Raw genomic sequence first — 18,276 nt, 5'->3', positions numbered from 1 at the left:
CCAAATACCCAGATACTCGTAGGTAATTTTTAACAGATGGTACTTCTGAGAACGATTTTGCAATGGCCAACCACAACTCATTTTTACCAGTGCAGCATTACACCAGGAAGTACTGCTTTTAAATGGACTACTGAAACTGGAGGTAACTTGCCAAAGCCACCAAATAAGCTTTCCATCAGATAGCATCACGGAAGAAGAGGTAATATGACTTACAGGCCAATTCTGCCAGTGACACAGAATTTAATGAAGAAACTGATTCATTCAGTGGATAAAGAGCATGTCCTGTCATTTGTATGCAGGCCCAACTCTAGGGATAACAGAAGTGTTTTGTGGTACTGATGATGGACTACATGCTGTGCTTTAGATACCATAAAAGCATAGGCAGCAAGATAATTTACCAAAGTAATAGCTTTCTGACAATCTTACCTGGGTACAGCTGCTTTGTTGGGGCACTCAGCTGTGCAGTTTTTGAAACTCTGTAGGCGACATCCGATCCTTTTGAATCCCTTCTGTTTGTGCAAAATCCTGCTGTTCTTGATACTCCTTCTGGTGAATTGTGAAATTCTAATGCTTTTAGCACATCAACGGGTTCAGCTGACAAAGGAAAAAAAAACCCAACAAAAAAAATTACTCATCTTGCATCTCTACAGTATGCAGCCTCTAAAAAGGATATTAATTTCATTGCAAAAGCATATGTGTAATCATAGCAGTAGCTGCATCCTATTTTGATTTACTGCAGATTACTCCTACACCCAAACATTATTTTAACAGGATTATTCCTTTTTAAATATTTGAGTTCATCCCATCCAATGTTATGATCAAATTTTCAAACTACTTTACTTGACTACACACTGAAAATCACTGTTTCCCAAATGCAGAGAATCTTGGTGATTGAAACTTACAACACATTCTTTTAATGAGTGATTTCTAAGAAGTGGAACTGATTTTAAAAGTTTGCACAACAGTTTCGGAAACATTCAGCTACTAATAATCTGCTATCAGAAACTCATCTGTTGCTAACATTAAAATATATTTTGATTACATATGACTGCTTTCTCAGACACAAAGTGATAAGGAAGAAGCTAATCTCATCTCTCATCCAGTCAAAGAAAAATGTAGCTGCTTTGCCTGCAAGGAGTGAATGGACTGAATCACAGTCTTTCATTATTTCCAAGTTAAATTCAACTGACTTGTATTGTACTTTAGAGCCCAAGTACAATCAGGTTGCATTTATGCTCCATTTCTAACAATTTAAATTTGAAATCCAGAGCTGCTACTGCACTGATACTGATGCAAAATTATTTATATATACATATTTATTTATATATATATATATATATATATATATATAAAGCTAACAACAAAGCTTTAATCTATAGAAGTTCACCATGGCAAAAGGGCCACGTACTGAATGGACAAGCACTTCAACAGAGGCAGTGAGAGAACATAGTTTGCCTACTGCATATCTTTTCTCTTAGGAAAAATTAAGGTGTTCATTCTCATACTCCCTACAGATCATGGTTTCACTAATTTTTTTTTTTTAGTGGAAACAGAATTTCAACAGACAATTTTTTCACTGGGACTATTCTGCAGTTTTTATGTTGGCAAACTCATAACCACTCTTCTGGAAACACAAAGTTTTACATGACTTTCACAGTTACAGCTGAGAAATGTGTTTGGTAAATCTGACCCTTCTTCATGTCTTTGAACTGCACTGTGGCATTAACTATTTATTTATTTATTAATAAATTAATTTATTCTCTGTTATTACTTGTTTTATGTGTCATCAAATATCAACTCAAGGCCCAAAATTCACTGTGTGCGAATATTCAACTATTTGAACAACTATTTGCAAACAACAAGTGAAAGAGTGTAAAAACATAGGCAAAGCAATATTCTAATTAGAGTCACTGATGGAAACATCTCTACCTTCTTTTCTTAGTATTTGTACAGTTCTAGGCAGTGTTACTATTTTTTTCTCACTGTATATTCACTATCAATAACAGACGTGAACAAAATTAAGTTTAACTAGTGCATCCTATTCATCTCCTGGTACTGCCAAATATGAAGAACTCAACTTTGTGGTTAAACCTATCTTTGAATAACACCAAAAGTATATTCTTTAAAAGCAAAACCTGAGGTTTTCTCAGTCAGCCTGGAATGCACATAACTTCTTCTGTCTTAAAATAAAGAAGCTCACAAGCATTTTCCTGTGAATATAATCTTTTTTCACCTCATGTAAATTCTCATTTCCTTTTTCCATCGGATCGTGTTATCAAATATAAACCCAATAGCCAATGTTTGTTGCAAGCTAATACAATTTGAATGAATGCTACAGTATACACCTCAATTTACTTAAAATCTACATATCCTGCAGATTCAAAAAATTGTATTTAAACATTCTCAAAAGAAAATTTTCAATAGTGTGCAAATTCTGAAACATTAGTCTTAGCTGTCTGTTAAGTACTGGTTAAATAATTTTAATGGATATAATGTATTTTCTATAGGTATTCCACACAATTCTAAAGTTACTACCGTACTGAAGGAACTGCCACACTTTTTTTCTGGTAACTGATGTCTATTTTTGTAGTACCTATAAAACCTATAAACTGTTTATAAATATATATATAATATGTATATAATATATAAAACCTATAAACTATTGAACCAGTAAAGTAATGTAGAACCAGTCACTGGAAATATTAGCAAAAATTCCAAGTTGCTGTATAAGTCAACCACTGCTACATTCTTTTTTCCTTTGCTCTTTTCTATAATTTGTACCAGATTCTTCATTATTTTTAAGAATAATGGCAGTACTTTGCCTGGCTGACTGGGAGAGTATTCATTCATAAACAAGATTATTCATCACTCCCCGCTAGTTCTGCTGCTAAAAAACTTCCAGACAAGAAACAGAATAATAATAGAAGAGAACAATCTTCAAACCACAAATTCCAAATAATTAGAACAAACATTTTGTTAATAGTCCATAGATATTTATTTCCGCAAACTGTGATTCACAAAATATAAATAGCAAAAACACTAGTCAGTTTACAAGGATTTCTAGAAATATAGAAATGACACTGAAACGACAAGTTATATGAAGTAACTTATGCAAAAACGTAATTAGTCTATCTCCAATGATAACATGGCAGACTTACTACTTATAGATAACAAGTAAGAGAAACTGCTTCCCTAATTTATATAAAAGATTTCAGATAGCCCCTTCAACCAATAGTTAAAAAGTAAAGAAGTTCTTTAGAAGTATTTAGATAAACCAGGCAGGAATGTATAAGATTTAATATGCTGCTTTACAAAAATTTGCTTTTGATAGAAACCTACATATCATTCAGTCTGTGAAATAAACAGACTGAGTTTATGCCTCTTCCTCATAAACGTTTTTGCAACATTCTTGTGTGTGTCATTATTTAACCTGAGCTTGAGTCTCATCAAATGCTCAGATTAGGATGCAACTAATCCTATATTTCAGCTGGGAGGCAGCAGGCCTGGAATTGTGCTTACAGCTGCTATTGCCATCTCCCAGCTGAAAACAGGGCTCACTGTGTAAAGCACTTTTCCCCTACACTCTTCCCGTGTCATGCATAGGGCTACCATATACTGGGGTTTCTGCAGAAACACCCTCTTTTTGCTAGTGGAAATTTTGTCTCAGTGAATTTCAGGATGTTTTTACATTTTCTGGAACTATGGCAACCTAGTTGGAGAAAGTGTTCTGTAGCCCTGACCAGGCTGCGTGACATTAGTCTCAAAAATTCTTGATGAGCTCACTGTGCATGTTCAGATGATCTGCTCAATGCCTCTACAGAAAGCACTAGACACAGTTGCTTTCAATATGCCACAGAGCACACACATGTAGCAATCCAGTCAAAAATAAACAGCTCTTGAAAAACAGCAGTGCTTAGATCCTAATGGCTTAGAGGTAACCTGTTTGAAGTATGAAGGATGATGAGAAGTCCTTGCACAGCCAACACTGGCCTGCTTAGAAGACCAGGGCAGAGAGGTAGGAAGACAACTCACAGAGTCAGGGAAGAGCATAGTCTGGAAGCTATCAGCTGAAACTGTGGCTTCTCTCTGCCAGTTTCTGTAGGTTCTGGAGCACTCAGTGTCACTGTATCCTGGGAGCTTCAGCTCTTCCTGCCTCTTCTCTAGAATTCTACTCCCACACGATTTCTGGGAATGGTAAGAAATAGCCAGAAACAGCACCAGTGCTAAGGCCATGCAGTTCGCCTGCTTGCGTGGTCCACAAATTAAGATTACAGCTTGTATATATATGGGGCAACATTAATGTAACCCATATATCGGCAAATCTAACGTCTCTCACAAGAACTTCCTTACAGTGCATAAAGCAGCTTGCCTAAGTGATTTTACCTTCTAGTCTAATTTCCTTGGATATTTTTCTCAGAAGAGAAGTAAAGAAAACTGCAAATTAATGATATATGATGTAATGCTTTCGCATCCTTCCAATTTGGTGCTAAGATTTAAGATGGGAAGGGAATAACCAACAACTAAGCATCATGCAAACAACTCTGTTCACCAGTTCTTGGGGTGCTGTTAATTCTCCTTATGAAACTTAGACATCAGCTTTGAAACCTCAACTCTGCCACGGCAAATTTGACAAAATACAAGATCCAGATCCTGAAAGTGGGTCCCTTCATGCAGATGTTTATGGCCACACCGCACTGCTGCTTGAAGGCCACCTCCTGCAGGCGAGCCAGACAAAGCCACAAGATAACCCTTTGAAAAGAAGCCTGTGTTCATCAGGGCAAGCCCGCATTTTTCAGATTAAGCTCTCCTGAGTTTCAGACTGCAATCAAAATGCAAGTTTCCACTGTGCTGCTTTTCCACTGATAGAGAACCAACTGCAGGGGATCATTCTTCTCACTAAATATTATAGTGCAGAGTTCAGTAGCGTATGTCCTTGATTCAAAAAAGTTCAGAGAGACATGTACAACTTTCACTGCCACTAACAGACTATACAGTAGTAGCCAGAGGAGAAGTGCTTAAAAGTGCTAGGATTTCTGGAATGGCAAAGGAGAATTCTTCAAAAATCCCCTTTTAGAAGATAGAATTGTGTGAGATGGGAACCTGAGTGTCCTAGTATCTTTCAAGATACCAAACTGTTAATCATTTAGCTCCAGCATAAGTTCCTGGTTTTCAAAAATAAAGAAAGTAAAGCACAAAAAAGCCCCTTAGTGGTGTAACATCTCAAGACCTGAAATAACTTGTAACTTGCAATATTTAAACTTGTAGAGCCAAATTCTGGTCTTCATTACTGTGGTGTGACTTAAGTACATCCATTCACTCAATGACCTTTCTGTATTTATAGTGGTATGGATAAGAACATTTGATCCAGAGCATTTCATATTAAATATAACTCCAAAGCCATATTTAATCTTCCTTTGCTTTCCCTTCAGCTTTCTTCCATAGGAACTAAATAGGAACCTTAGGAGAAAAAAAAGACAGACTGACAGAAATATAATCTTCTGAGCTACTTTACACGGTACTAAAATATGTGTAAAAGCATGTTAACTAAAAAGAAGAAAGAAAAAGAACTTCTGTCAGCATATCTCTGCTGGAAATTAAAATGATTCAGTGGAGTTAAGTAGTTGTAAACTGGATGCTAGATCACACTTTTACACTGCCAGGTCAGGACAGAGTATCAGGGGTGAATTACATGAGGGAAGCTTCGTGTGTTTTCTGTTTGTTTGGAGAGGAGGAAAATGCATATAAAAACTGACTTCCAATTTTGGTTAGCATTTTCAAGCCTAGACTTCCTATATATAGAACAATACCTTTATTTTAAAGGCTATGACAATGCATTCTATTCAATGAATTAATAACCACTTCTTTTAAAAATATAATGCAATTACAGATTGAAAAAGAACCTCTGTAAAAATCTAGACTACATTTTGATCATATATTCACAGTTAAAAATATCATAGCTTTCATTTCATTCCACAATCTCTAAATTGAAATAAAATCTGTGATCTATCATTCCTATTAATACTGATATTGATACTACGCACATGGGTCAAATTCTGTTGCCTTTATATTGCACTATACCTAACAACTACTGCCATTGTTCAATGCAATTTCTTCTGGAGTTAAGTAGAAGCTGGTGAAAACAGCAGATTCATTTCTGATATGTTATAATGTCATAAATATAAACAGCACTTATTATAAAAGATCAGAGGACTTGCTTCCTTCACTTTGACTTCCTGATACATTTGAGCTAGAATCTATTATGTAATATGGCTCTCCCTTTCTCTTGGTGGAAACCGTCCATGGAGGAGGTTCCCAGGTACCATAACAATATAGGTTATGACATCAGAGAAACGAGGGCCTGAGAAACTGTACAACAATGCAGAAACTGAAGTCCTTTGGACACACAGTCTGTGCTGATTAACTATTCAATATGTGACATCAAGCCTCCTTGTCTTAAGGATGACCAGTTTTCAGTATAAATGCTTAGCATTTCCACATCTTTATGGGAATGCTTCTTGTAGGTGACCACATAACTCTAGGTAAAAGGATAGACATTACAAGACAGGGACAAGTTGTATCAGATGCAAAAAAGTTTGCACTGGAATCATCAGGTCTGGTTCATAACATTTGGATTTACTTAAATGCAGATGGTAATTAAAGGAATGGTGTTTAATCATACCTTCTTAGTTCATAAAACATATATCCTGTCTGTAACTGAGATCATGGCAAACTTAGTATCTTAGTGATAGGCAATAAAATGTCTTGTTTGTGCTTCAGCAGCCACCAATAAATTCTGTGTTGTAATAAAGCCCATCTGACCCTGCAAAAGCAAACTGTACAGAACACAAAAAAGATGGATCAACAGTGCATCTAATGGCAGCAATGTCATCTTTGGAATTACACCAGCAGCAGTCATTTTGGATAAAAGGGTAAAATCTATACATATTATCTTTCTAGCTACAATCATGTTGTAAAGTTAATTATCTTTATTTTAATGATGTTGCATTTATGAAAATGTTTTGATTTACAACAGATGCTTTTTTACAATTTTCTAGCTACTGACCAACTGCAGCGATGATCCAAAACCCAAAGAAGTTCTCCATATAGGCTTACTCAAATCACACAGGTTTACTCAAATCACCCTAATGAGTGACATTAATGTAAATGCTAGGTATGTAAAAGTTAGGCTATTAACACACACTGAAAATAGAGCTGTATTTTTTCACGTAAGTAGAATGTTCTGTCCCGTTCACTCTAAGCAGCTAATGTGTATGTGCCAATAAATCTACACTTAAGCATATGAAACACTTAAGCTCCTGTTTCTTAGCATAAATATCAGCTTCCACTCACAGTATCTTACTAGTAATTTAAGTCTGTTGCTGTCACAAATCGATTGACAAATTCTGTGTCAGATTCATTTCATGATAGAAAATGACCTGGATAGTCTATTACTATAAATTTTTTTTATCTGCAGAAGAAAAAATTTTCCATGTACTTGTGAGTGCTTCCTCAGAAATTCTTTTTGACCTATATAGGCTAATTGGTTATCAGACAGGTTTCTAACCATCCTTTCCTACATAAAGCTGTATTGAGAAGCAGTTTATGGGTCAATTCCATGAGCGGCTGCAATTCCCCACTACTGTAGATCTCACTCAATATTTCATGTCTTAGATCTTAAGAGGTCAAACACCTAGAGTGATCCTATCACAGATGCATGCAGTGCTCCTCAGTAGACTTGGAATACATGCAGATTGAAAAGATATTATTCATTGAATTGAGAGTTCTTTTGAGTGAATTTGATTATTCCTTAAGAAATAACCAAGGAAGTCAGAATGGACAACTGTCCTTCTTATCCAGAAGGTCCTACATCTTGAGTTTTCTTGTATTCTACACAGAACATGGTGCAAGCCACTTAGAAGCTGCAGTGAGAAATGAATATAGCCCTGAACTTTTTTAGATAGGCTATACCAAACTTGACATCTGTTCTCTTTCTATGAACTGTACAGCAAAGCACTTTTAGCTGCAATTGAAGGTGCCAGTGAGTAAGGACCAAACAGTTCAAGACGGACTTTTACTGAAGATAGGGTATACAGAGGAAACAATCATCTGCATTTTCAGAAGGAAGGGCTTCACTGTCAGGCCTCAAAGTGAAACTCTCCAGGACTGACAGGAAAGTGACTATGGTGGCAACTTCTGGCTACAAAATTCATTCCCGTAAGAAATTGTTCAGGGGATGACTCATTTAGACTAAAATATTTTTCTTTCTGTTCAAATTCCTAATAAAGCATAGAAGTTGAAATCCTATTATATTTAGATTTTGGTCTGGTAACTCCTGGGTCTTAGTCTCTTAATTTTATGAGAGAGCTCAGGCACAATGATCCTTCCCTATTTAAAGGCTATGTTCACCTACATAATTTACAAGATGCTCCCAGATTGCATGCTGGGGGATATACTTTAAATGCAAATAATAACAAAACTCAAGGGAAAAAAAAAGAGCCAGTATTCTTTACTTTACAGATATACCTAAGCAAACTGAGTGTGCAACTCTTTGCTATGCTGTTAATAACTTTGATAACTGTGGCTTTTCCTTTTTCAGATATAATAAACAGTATTTTTATAATAAACAGTATATTTTTCAGATATAATAAACAGATAACTTTTCGAGTTCTTATAATTCTTCAGCAATGCTCTTCTTTTGATTAATGTGAAAGTGAAGATTTATCAGTGATGACTCCACAAATAGCCTGTAAGAGTTACAATCAATAACTCGTAATTGGTTGTTAACCAAAACAACCCTGGAGCAGAAAAGAGCTTAATTTGCCCCAGTAAAAAGAATTATCTGAGAAATTTAGGAAGACTAATGTTTCTAAATTACTATTATTTTACTTCATATTTTTCCATGGAAATAGGTTTCATTCTGCCAGTAATCTGTTCCAATGGAACCACCACAAAACTAAAACTTAAGAGTGCTGAAACATTAACCTTCAATTCTAAATGGAGTGGTTTTTTAAAGTTTAGTCCAGTTTTATTTCACTGTGACAGATCATTTAAGGAGTAGAAGCTATTATGGCCTGGTAGGCTAAAATATGTGTATTTGGTGGGTACTGATGAAGGGACTCCTTATATTTGTGGACAAGACTTTCAAAATAGGCTACCTATGGTTAGATTTCTAGATATATATTTAGAAACTTAAATAGAAGGTATTGGCTGCTCCACAGTTTTTTGAAACTATGCTACCTATTAAAGGCATAATAGCCTACAGTTACTTAGTTTATTTACTTTTCTTAAAAGTTTGAATTTTCATAACTGTAAGTGCTTATTCTAAGGACTCTCCATGTATTCTATAGGTGGGTAAAGATAAAAACAACAATGAAGGTTTCTAACTGACACTCATTAGACGGTCCAAGGCTTAATGAATGTAAGAGGTGAAAATATTTTCATGAACAAGAAGAACTCATATGAAGGGGTAACTAGTCTTCAGTTTCTGCTGTTGACGTCTCAGAACAGTGCTGTCAGGCCAGAAAAAGGGAGAAATGTTTTTCTTTTAAAAACAGCCTTAAATACAGATTGTGTCAAAGTTCTTCTACATAGGTTTATTTTAGCTACCATTTGTCAAGCTGTTTCAGCAGTTCTCCTACTGTGAAACCTGATAACTTTTCCCCTCCTTGCATTCCTTCTCCCAGATTATTAGTCCAGTTTCTGATTCTATCAACAATTAGGAAGCAGTTGAGTTTACCAGCTAGACCTAAGTTTGCTAGAGCAGAAAGAGTAATAAATGCTGCCACTTTGCCAAATTATCAATAAGGAAGTCTTTACCAGCAGTGTTAGAAACTGGATTTGTTAAACAGTTTGTTGACCTTTAGGATACGATACAAGACATCTGTTACTAGAAATCTGTGCTATTTCTAATGTGGCAGGAATATTTTTATTCTTATTTTTACCCTTATACACTTTTACTTATTGTGGGCAGGTATGATGGATATCTTTTAAAAACAGAAATACATGTAATTATTATTATCTGTACTTATTAATTTACTGTGTTCTTCATCTCTTAAGAATTAATACAGGAGTAAACATCCAAGAGCAGGAATTCAAAAGCATGTTACGCCCAAAATGCTTCACTGAGCTGCCCAGTTCTTAGAAAGGACTCCATTACCTTCCCACTGCAGGCTCTAGTCTCTGTATCCCAAGAAATGATTTCCTGCAGTTCAGCCATAGGTGTATAAGCACCAGAAAAGGATCAGACACTCTTCTGTCCTTAGCATTTCCTCTGGCTAGCTCTGGGCAGATCTGCACTTCCTCAGGCTTTTGGGATTGGCAGTCTGAGAATCGCATGCCTCCCAACTCCCTGCTGAGAGCCCAGACATGTAACAGAAGACTGTTCTGGGAGCAAGCATCAAAAGCATCAGTTCTGCAGTGTCCTTTGTGAAGGTTCCAATACTTTTGATAGATGTTAACCAAAGGACTTCACAGAACTGGATAATATGAACTCTCTGTTTTGTGAGCTGCAAAACTGAGTTACAGACCATCTTCCAGGTACAAAAATGAAACCAATTAAGCTGCCTAAAGTAATTACGCAGTGCTCCTGAAAATCAAGCTTTTTTTTTCTAGGCACCTAAATACAAATTTATGAGATTTAACTGAATATATATTGCCCATGTATATATGTCTAGAGACATACTTCAAGGTTGTTTTACCTGTTAAAAATTTTCCTACATGTTAGCTGTTAGATGTGTGTAACTGGGATCTTGGCTGGTGACATTTTTAGAAGAAGGTGTTATTGCAGTGCTTTCATATGTAAGGATTATAAGAACTAGAGATTATCCAGATGCGTACAGGAATGCTTTAAATGGCCTATGATTGACTGTTTCACCAACAGAGGGCTTGTGTGAAACTGCTCAGAACGGGCTACTTCTGTTTCCACACCAGTTATTTGGAAATTTTTCATTGACTTCCTATGCTGCAAAATCTACTAAATACGTAATAGTATTTCAGACAATAAAGACAGTCTATGCATATATGGGATGAATTTTCAATACTCACCAACTACTAACTATATCTCTTTTTAAAGACAGTAAAAAAGAAAAACAAACACCAAAACCCCAATTAAATCCCATATTGAAACGAGTGGAAAACTTGCCTATATACAGCTACACACTCAGATCTTTAATAAGGTTAGCTTGCAGGCTTATTCACTTACCGGAAATATTCAGCAAAAAATAAGAATAGTTCTTTCTGCTTTTTGTTATGTTCTGGAGTGTAACCTAGTTATGTTCTGGAGTGTAACCTGAAGCGTACAATTCTGGAGTGTAACCTAGATTTTGAGACTGACATTTCATATTTGCTTTATGTATTTCACCACAAAACGTGACTTTTTTATTACTTAAAACCTTCTTTGAGACTAGATAGGTTGTACTTTTATCACTCGTTCAGCAACATTGACTACTATCAAGCACTAAAGACCTGATCCTGATTCCGTAAAATGTTTCACTTGTTACCCACAAAAGATTGGGCTAGTTCATCATCTGGTGCAGACCTGTATTGATCCATCAGTTTACAGTAGTTTAACATCTGTCTCAATACTTCTGTGGAGTTATTCCTATTTTACGCCACAGCAGATTATATCAGAACTGCAGTCCAAGAGTCTAACTATGTTGAGGCCTCTGCTAAAGATTCAAAAAGTTATTTTTGTACAGACAGTGGAGACAGTACTTCCAACTGTGAAAATCAGCAAAACAAGTATTAAATTCTTGGAGTATCCTGTTTCTATTACCATATCAAAAAAAGACACAGTCTAAAAATGGTCACTGCTACAGGAAGAGACAAGGTGTTCCCTCAGCAATTAAACATGAAAGAAATTGAGCCCACTTAAAAGCTTTGTCGATCAAGGTATTTGTTCAGAAATAACCCCAATAGACTTCAAAAATATCTTCTAATAAATGGGAGTTTTCAAATGTGGAACATTTGTACATTTTTCAGCTATAAACATAGGAAAAAAGCAAAACACAGCTAAGGACAAGACTTATAAATGGTGCCATTTAAAGTAACCCTATTTAATTTGATAAACAACTAAATGATTTTTTAAAATCATACAACTAAAACCTTTTACCATACTTTCACTGGTGTCAAAGGTATTATCTCCCTTTTGACGAGAAATGCAAGGAAATCAGATCCAATTCTGTATCCTACTGATATTAGCAAGAATTCCACTTAAGCAGACAGCAAGGTTGTAAAACCTTGAATTTTATTTTTTTATAAACTATGAATGTTTGATAACCTATCAGATTACTACGATAATTTGAGTAAATACACAGGTAAGGGGCAGAGTAGGTAAAACTTAGACTACAGTAATACTTTAACAATGTGACCATAATTTGACTCATAACTAAGTTAATTTGTATTATAGACAAAGCTTAGCTGCCAGTGACATTATTCATAGCAGGATCAGGATCTTCATTTTTTAAATCATATTTTAGAATACATCTTTCAATTTGCTTTGCAGCAAACACTTTCCTTCCATAATACCAGCTCTGCCAAATAACTTCTATTTCACATACTGTATGCATTAACACTTTGACATACAGTGAAGTCCCAGACCTAGAATTTACAAAGGTTTTTACAACCCCTTATGTGTGATAATGTGCTAAAAAGAATTTAAGTTCTGCCAGATTCTACTACTATTGTAATAACAGGGTCAACAATTAATCCTTACATTTACAGTCTGTAAACTTGGTATTTAATACTGAGTAGTACAGTTATAAGCCCTTGCAACACGCATGTGTGTTCACCTAATTCCTTTCAAGCCACTGCCCTCTATTGTGTCCATCCAGAGGGCAAATCTTTATCACTGCATGAGACTTCACATTCTTAGAACATTAGAGATTTCTCCCAAGCTTTGCTTAATTTATTCCCCCCTATTATCAACAAATACTCAGAACAACAATAAATTAACCAATGCTGGGAGGATTTCTTCTGAAAAGAAGCAGAGAGCTCTACAGAGAAAAGAAAAGCAACTTCTTAATCTTGCTGGCAGATGGAAACCCTACTGTTCACCACTGTACAAAACAAATCCGGGAGAGACATAATTGCTCCAGTGTGTTTTAGGTATAACTTCACTTCAGTAGTAATGTCATGGCTCTTTTATTATGCTGCAACCTTGTTAGAACTAAGGGCCCTATTTGGAGGAGACCAAATAACTTTGGGCAAGACAGTTGTAAAATTGAGTATGGCAACTCCTTTCCTACATTTTACTGCTACAGATACCAATTTTACCAACAGTGTTTTCCTTTTTTTTTTTTTTTTAGTAATCAGAAAACACCATAGCACCAGGAAAGGTTTTATATCAAAGATTATTTTTTCTAGTGACATTCCAATAATAGGTGCTAGGCACAGAGATTATTTCAAGCCAAAACCACTTGGGTATTGTATATGTACTTTTATACAGTTACATCTGTTAAGATATACACAAAACTGAAGTTGAGAAACTTCTTTTCTGCAGAGCTTGTAAAAAGACAAAGTTTCCTGCAGCCTGAATAGTCCTTTCTGGGATCCTTGTGAAGCCTCCTTCTAAATTAAATGCAAAGATTCACGCTCTAGAGAATCTACAACACATACCAGTCATTTTGCTCTGTTGGCTGTCTGCTGCTGAAGTTGAAAGATTTATTTTACCTTAGAAACAATTAAAAAAATCTAAATTATATAGTAAAACAGACATATACATGTAGGTGTCTCTTGCACTATACTGGGACCATTTCACCTGCTGATCCCTGGGACTCCGAAAAACTTCAGCTAGGACCACTAGCTGAATCTAGTGAAACCACCCTTTGATTTAATCACTTTTGCTCACTTTGTGAATATTTATCTGAGAAAACCCTGTACATTCTCTGTTTCTGAAGGTTAATGGCGTTTTGTTAAACTAAAATTAACACACAAGACTATTTCACTGTAAAATAAAGGAACAATGAAAATGTTTATATTCATTAAAAGTGAATTGATCAGTTAAAATCAAATGTGCTTTACATCACTAACAGTTCTGAGAAGAGACTCATACTTTGCTAGTTTAAAACACCTTTTTGCACAGGTTTAGACTAGCCAGATACATTAAACAGTTTTCATTCAAGAAACAGATCCATATCTTCCCAGTGTAAGTTACTAAGCAATTACAAATAAGTAACAGTGTTAAGTGTGCATCCACAAAGAAAACTCTCTTTTTGCCATCACTAGTGGGCCCAGTTCTGCATTCCTTCTGCACCTAGAACTCCCAGTAGTTTCCAGGCTTGTGGGGGGCGAAGCATAAGGAAACTTTGTATTTCCTAAGATGACTCTAAAAAGTATCTATTCTATATTAGACACAAATCTACTTGTCACTTACACGGAAGGTCCAAAGTGTATTTCCTATATATAGCTTCATAGCCTCATTTTCAGTAAGGATTCTTAAATCTTTTTGGACTCAGATTAAGAGCTGGATTTCCATTTGCTTAAAAAAGCTTATAAATAATAAAAAGACTGATTTTTCATTTCTTGCCCATGAAATTTAAATCAGCATCACAATAGTGCATTGATGCCAGGCCCCTACAAAAAATTTATAGTGTTGAAGCCATGCCATTTCGACTAAATGAGTTTATTCATTCCAAACACATTACCAACAGATTTAGTATTAAAGGTGAGGAAGGGGAAAGGAAATCAAAGGATGTCTTTTAAAATACTGAATTTTGTTTACTTTAGCCAAGTCATAAAGCAAAAATATTTTCTAAAAAGAGCTGCTTAAGAGCTGGTGGGCACTGAGCTGACCAAGTATGAGTCACTAGTTTTCCCATTCAGTTGCTTCTCACTTCTGTAACTTTTTCTGGCTAAAGAAGAAATAACTCAAGAGCCCAATCAGATCTTCACACCCCCTTTCTTGGTACTATGAAAGACACCTCATACTTCTCTTTCTTTTTTGTGTTAAATAAAGAAACTTGAAAAAAAGTCAAGAATTTTAGGAATCTTTTGAGGTTTCTCTACATGGGATGGATTCTGTTGTCTTAAAAAGAAGTCACTGCTATATGATTAACACTTTATATGAATACACCATGTAATGTTCTTCACATAGGGGTAGTTTATGAAAAGGCAAATGAAGAATATAGGATTTAATTTAACAGTGTTTACAAGGGCAATGATTCATATTTTACCCAGCATTTTCATTTAGTCATATTGTTTACCTGCTGTAGTATGCCATTTTATTTTATTCCTTGGTATTTTCCCTCTCCTACTTTCAAATATGAATCATTATGTCCTATTTTATCTTTTAACTACTTTAAATAAGATTAGAATACATAAAAGACGATTCAGAAATATCTCCCTTGTACTCCATTAGGGAAATTAGGTCAAATTCTACTCCCTCTGTAGTCAATGGAAAAACTCTTACTGACTTCAATAACAGATCACACAGCTCCCTGTAGTTTCTAACCAAATGGCATACTGTATTTCAGAAAAGTTCAAGAACTAAGTTCTTTTCAGAATGCTTCTACAAAGACAAGAAGCCTGTAGTTCTACGTTTCTGAAATGTCCTTTACACAGAAGACTATAGGAAAAGATTTTTAATATAGCTTTTTAATTTTTAATACAATTACCAAAACCAAATTAGTCTGCCTAATGTTGCTGAATATATTTCAGCAAGTACCAGATAACTTCTGTTGATTTTTCCTGGGCTGCTTGGGTTTAGATTTTCTTTTAACTTTTCATTTGCATCCAAGCCATTATGCAAAGATAATCTACGTAAATCCTACTTAATTAAGTCAGTTCTACTGTGAATGGTCGCATGAAAAGTGGAGTAAGAAATCTATCATGCCTTTGCGGACAGTATTGCTTCTTGAAGAAATTTAGTTTTGACATAGTAATGAAGAGCCGAATCCTTGAAGCTCTGCGAGGTTAATTCACCCTGGGTGTAACTCCACTGGAGTCCGTGAAATGGCAACAGGGATGAAATTTGACCCCTACCAATCCCTGTCAGAAATGGGGCCAGCAGGGGGCAGAAGCCCTGATTGATCTGACACCGTCAAGGCTGTGCCCAGGTATAAAGGGCTTGAATGGAAACTGATCACCTTACTGTGCTCCCTCTAGGACGCCTGTTGATTCAGTAAGTGGGAATTCAGATCGAGAAATACCTCGTTAAAATAATAAATGCATAAAATTAAACCTTTCTTTTCGGAGAGCTAAGCCCCTTCATGGACGTCAGACCCACAGAAAAATAAAAACCTCAATTCCAGCCAGATTGGCCCCCAGATGCGCCTGCGGGCTCCGGTGGGAGGGAGGGATGGAGGGAGGGAGGAGGGAGGAAGAGGCAGCATTTCCACCGCCGGTAGGAGAGGAAAGCGCTGCCGCCACCGGGGATTACACACTGCAGCTCCGCGAATGTGCGAGCACATCTCAAAAAGCCGGAGCTCCTCGCCGGCGCCCAGATGGGACGGCGCGGCGGGCGGCCGAGAGCTGAGCCGTGCCGGGGAGCAGTGCGGAGGGGAGAAGTGCGGGGGACGAGAGAGGTGGTGCGGGAGGGGGCAGCGATTCCTTTCTGCTGAAGCTGCCGCCCTGCTGCCTGGCTCTTGTTCCCACTGCAAGTCGTCCGCGGGCTGCACCCTGCCCACCAGGTCCACGGACACCTAAGGGACCACTCGATCCCCCCGGGGAGGCTGCAGAGGGGGAAGGAGGCTGGGGACGGCGCCCCGGCGCTGACACCGCCCGTGCGGAGCCCAGCGACCGTCAGGCCGAGCCCCCCGAAGCCCCTCCGCCCCCCCCCCCCCCCCCGCCGCCCCGCCAGGGCATCTCCGGGCCCGGCGCTGGGCACACCACCTGCGGGGCGCCGCCACCGCCGGGAGCTGCTCTCCTCAACGCCTGGCAAAGGGCCCCTTCAAATATATTTTCTCCTCCCCTCGCGTCCTGGAAAACTTTTTGCTCACTGAAACCCTTTGTAAAGGGAAAAGTAAAAAAGCGGAGAATGGAGAAAATCAGAGCGGAGAGCCTCCATCCCCCAACTTTCCCTTTCCTCGCCCCTCCGAGGAGAAGGCAGATACTTGTCGCTCCTTTTCAGCCAGAACTTTGTAAACTTTAGCAGAGTAACGACTCTGTAAATTCCACAAAACTGAAAATCGTACGCACACTCCACAAACCTGAGTTTAGTGCTGGAAGAGGAGAAATCACTCTGTTCAACAAGTATTTCTTTCATCTTCCCAGCCCGCCAGTGCATCCCCTTTACTGCATTAAAACCACATCCAAAGTTAACCGCTGAGGCTGAACGGGAGCCATCCCTCCGCGGCACCTGGGAGGGACGTCCCCTGCCCGCGCTGCCAGGGGCTCCCAGCGGGTCTCCGCGCCCCGAGCTGGCCCCAAGCCCCTTCGTGCCCTCTCGCCTCCCCAGCAGCGGGAGCCGCTCTGACAGGTTTCCTCCGCAACGCGGCCCCAGCCGTGCCCTGGGTCCTTCTCGCCGAGGCGGGGAGAGAGGCGACTGGACTCCCCGGCTTCCCTTTGCTTTCTTACCTCCTCTGACCTCTGCAGCCCGGAGGATAGCGAAGGTGATGAGCACGGTTACAGCCGAGTCCCAGGGCCACCTTCTCGTTTTCCACCTTGTGGACCATCTCTGCATCTCCATGCTGGGCACCCACAAGTGTGAATTAAACCCGGGCGCCTTCAGTTTATACCAGCTCCGTCCTTTCCACTATATTCCCAGAGATGATTTCTCCTATAGAGCCATACGTGATATACCAAGAGGGGTTTTCTCTCTCTCACCCCCCTCCCTCCTTCTCTGCCCGGCCCTGCGCAGGCCCCTCCGACCCGTCCTCCCTGGTGCCCTGCCTTCAGACTGAAGGGAGATGAGGGGCTTTAATCAAAATGCAAAGAGCGCCGCATCCCCCTAAAGGCTTCATCCCGTCAGAGGGCTGGGCGAGAGGCTCCCAGGGCCACCCCTGGAGCCCAACTGACAAGCCAGCCGCCGGGCGGAGGCCAATCGCGCGGCTCCCCCGGCCGCCCACAGCACCGCCCTCCGCCTCGGCGGCGGCACACCGGCCGCTCCGCGGCCGCCAGCAGCCCGCCGGCCCCCGGGACGGCGGAGAGCGGCCCTCCCGAAGGCGCTGGGGAACGGGGAACGGCGCGGCGGGAGCGAGCCGGGGGACGCCGCTGGGGTGTCCCGTCGCCAGGCCACCGCTGCCCCCTCCGTCCCGCCGCCGCCGCCCCCCGCCTGCCCCACCACTGCGCCGCGGGCCCCGCGCCCCCGGAGCATGCGCGGTGCCGGTGGCGCCGGCCGCG

General features: G+C 39.0%; 1 protein-coding gene across 3 annotated transcripts in view; it reads right to left on the bottom strand.

Moving 5' to 3' along the window:
• The window catches only part of COL11A1 (collagen type XI alpha 1 chain), a 164,385-nt gene extending 146,448 nt beyond the window's left edge, over positions 1 to 17,937 (bottom strand). For 2 of the 3 annotated variants that reach the window (XM_075508230.1, XM_075508231.1), the window contains exons 1-2: positions 17,512 to 17,936; positions 427 to 594 (exon numbers count right to left, since the gene is read on the bottom strand). In XM_075508230.1, coding sequence (XP_075364345.1) covers positions 427 to 594; positions 17,512 to 17,623 — 280 coding nt within the window. In that variant the 5' untranslated portion in view covers positions 17,624 to 17,936. Of the gene's footprint in view, positions 1 to 426; positions 595 to 17,511 lie in introns of all 3 variants that reach the window. The other variant, XM_075508229.1, reaches the window with a different exon arrangement.
• Positions 17,938 to 18,276: the final 339 nt, after the last annotated feature.

The sequence above is a fragment of the Mycteria americana genome, chromosome 7, assembly GCF_035582795.1.
Source record: "Mycteria americana isolate JAX WOST 10 ecotype Jacksonville Zoo and Gardens chromosome 7, USCA_MyAme_1.0, whole genome shotgun sequence".
Lineage (NCBI taxonomy): Eukaryota > Metazoa > Chordata > Aves > Ciconiiformes > Ciconiidae > Mycteria > Mycteria americana.
The sequence above is the reverse complement of the archived record's forward strand: the minus strand, read 5'-3'. Positions and strand labels throughout refer to the sequence as shown.